Here is a 3,015-nt window from a genome sequence, read left to right on the forward strand (position 1 = left end):
CCTCCTCTTTGTGGCTCCTCAGTGGTGTGTGGATACCCTGGCCCTGCAGGAGGGAGAATGGGGATCTGGATAAGGTGCAAGAGAGAAAAGCTAGGATTGTTGAGCCTGATTACAGCATACAACACAAACTCTTTTGCTTCTGACATCTTTTACCACTTCTGCCCAAAACAACCTGAATTTCTTGACTAGGTCTTTATTTTTTATCATATTTCTCAGTAATTTCAGGCTGACATTTTATCGTAACCTATTTAAAAAAAATAACTCATTTTTTACTTGCATTGATCCTAAAGGTTTAGCTCTAATAGTGACAGTACCTCAAACTCAAAAATCTCTAGTTGCAGACAGTCTATAACCCCTTCCCTCTTGGGCTTATAGAGAGTGAAAGCCTGGTCCAGTGAACCAAGTTGGACATACTTTATCTCTTCTAATGAGGCTGTGACTACAGTTTTGAATGCTGTAAGCAAAGTGAACATAAGTTATTTGGGGAAGTATATTGAGGTGCTTTATTGAAATCACATTTCTGTACCTGTTTTAGTATTACATTTTCAAAATAGGCCTATGCAGAACAGACTGGGTATGTAAATCATTTGATTAAACATTATACTTAAAACCTAAGTATCAGAAATATCAGAAGCCTGGATGTCAGAATATTGCTTTATTGTTATGAGAGAGGTGATTTGATCTTTCTGGGGAGATATATATTTAGGTTTTAGATCCTGAATAATATTCTCATCTAGTGACCTCTTACTGTTTATCTATTACTGTGATGCTTATTCTCCAACTAGATGGGTTCTTTTTAGCAAGATATAAAGAGTCACAAATTGAGAGATCAAGAGGAAAAATCAGTTACCATTGGATTGGCCATCCTACAGGGCCTCTGATGTTACAAAACTATGGACCCATCATAACAAAAATTCACCAAGAATCTACTTGGTTCTAGGCAACTAAAGAAATAACACAGAATGGAGCACTGGAACTCCACCTTGGGAAGTGGCTTCATATTGTTGGGGATTCTGAATAACAGTGGGTTTCCTGGGCTGCTCGGTGCCACAGTCTCAGTCCTGTACATGCTGGCCCTCACCAGCAATGGTCTGCTGCTCCTGGTCATCACAATGGATGCCCGGCTCCACGTGCCCATGTACCTCCTGCTCAGGCAGCTCTCTCTCATGGACCTCCTCTTCACATCTGTTGTCACTCCCAAGGCCATTGTGGATTTTCTGCTCAGTGAAAACACCATCTCCTTTGGGGGCTGTGCCCTTCAGATGTTCCTGGCACTGACCCTGGGTGGTGCAGAGGACCTCCTACTGGCCTTCATGGCCTATGACAGGTATGTGGCCATTTGTCATCCTCTGAACTACATGGTCCTCATGAGGCCGAGGGTCTGCTGGCTCATGGTGGCCACTCCCTGGGTCCTGGCTTCCCTAAATGCATTATGTCATACCCTGTATACCATGCACTTCCCTTTCTGCAGGTCCCGGAAAATCAACCACCTACTCTGTGAGATTCCACCTCTATTGAGGTTGGCCTGTGAAGATGCCTCTAGATATGAACTCATGTTGTATGTGACTGGTGTGACCTTCCTGATTCCACCTCTTGTTGCTATCCTTGCCTCCTACACACTAATCCTACTTACTGTGCTCCACATGCCCTCAAATGAAGGGAGGCAGAAAGCCCTGGTCACCTGCTCTTCCCACCTGACTGTGGTCGGGATGTTCTATGGAGCTGCCACATTCATGTATGTTCTGCCCAGTTCCCTGCACAGCCCCAAGCAAAACAACATCATCTCTGTCTTCTACACGATGGTCACCCCAGCCCTGAACCCCCTCATCTACAGCCTGAGGAATAAAGAGGTTATGGGGGCCTTGAGGAGGGTCCTACGAAAATATATGCTATGAACACACTTCACCATCTTGAGAGAGCTTACATTTTGACACCAAAATTCATTCCTCCTCAAAGTCAGACGTTTTTCTGCTAAAAATGAAATACTCATGGCAAAAGCACCATAGTGGAGAGTATATCTTTTAATAGGAAAATGAAGAATGTAGCTTTACTTGTCAAATGTTATTTTAAATTGTCTTTCTGTGAAATAATTTCTGAGATATGTATCAGACTGTATTTATGTAATTATTCACTTATTTATTTTTACTGAATTATAGTTGGTTTACAATGTTGTATTGATTTTCTCTATACAGCAAAGTGACTCAGTTATACATACATACATATATATATATATATATATATATATATTCATTTATATATTCTTTTCCATTATGGCTTATCTCAGGATATTGGATATAACTTCCTCTGCTATACAGTAAGACCTTGTTTATTCATTCTGTATGTAATGGTTTGATTTGCTAACCCCAAACTCCTAGTCTATCCCTCCTCCTCCTTCCCTCTTCCTTGGCAACCAGAAGTCTGTTGTCAATGTCTGTGAGTCTGTTTCTATTTTGTAAGTAGGTTCCTTTGTGTTATACTTTAGATTCCACATATATGTGATAGCCTATGGTATTCTTCTTTCTCTTTCTGACTTACTTCACTTGGCCTGATGATCTCTATTTTCATCCGTGTTCCTGTTGTGCGCTTGTGCTTGGCTGCTCAGTCATAGCCAACTCTTTGTGACCCTTTGGACTGTAGCCCACCAGGCTCCTCTGTCTGTGGTATCTTTCAGGCAACAACACTGGAGTGGGTTGCCACCTGCCTTCTCCAGGGGATCTTCCTGACCCAGGGATTGAACTCATGTCTCCAAAAGTGAAAGTGTTAGTCACTCAGTCACGTTCAACTCTTTGTGACCCCATGAAATGTGTAGTTCAACCAGGCTCCTCTGTCCATAGAATTCTCCAGGCAAGAATAATGGAGTGGGTTCAGTTCAGTTCATTTCAGTCACTCAGTCGTGTCCGACTCTTTGCTACCCCATGAATCACAGCACGCCAGGCCTCCCTGTCCATCACCAACTCCCAGAATTCACTCAAACTCACACCCATTGAGTCGGTGGTGCTGTCCAGCCATCTCATC

General features: G+C 42.6%; 1 protein-coding gene across 1 annotated transcript; it reads left to right on the plus strand.

The window, feature by feature from the left end:
- Positions 1-577: 577 nt before the first annotated feature.
- Positions 578-1,895, plus strand: LOC102401124 (olfactory receptor 2AG1-like). The gene has a single exon (XM_025265953.2). It carries the CDS (start codon positions 963-965, stop codon positions 1,893-1,895), a length of 933 nt encoding a protein of 310 aa, XP_025121738.2. The 5' UTR covers positions 578-962.
- Positions 1,896-3,015: the final 1,120 nt, after the last annotated feature.

Source organism: Bubalus bubalis, chromosome 16 (genome assembly GCF_019923935.1).
Source record: "Bubalus bubalis isolate 160015118507 breed Murrah chromosome 16, NDDB_SH_1, whole genome shotgun sequence".
Taxonomy (NCBI): Eukaryota; Metazoa; Chordata; class Mammalia; order Artiodactyla; family Bovidae; genus Bubalus; species Bubalus bubalis.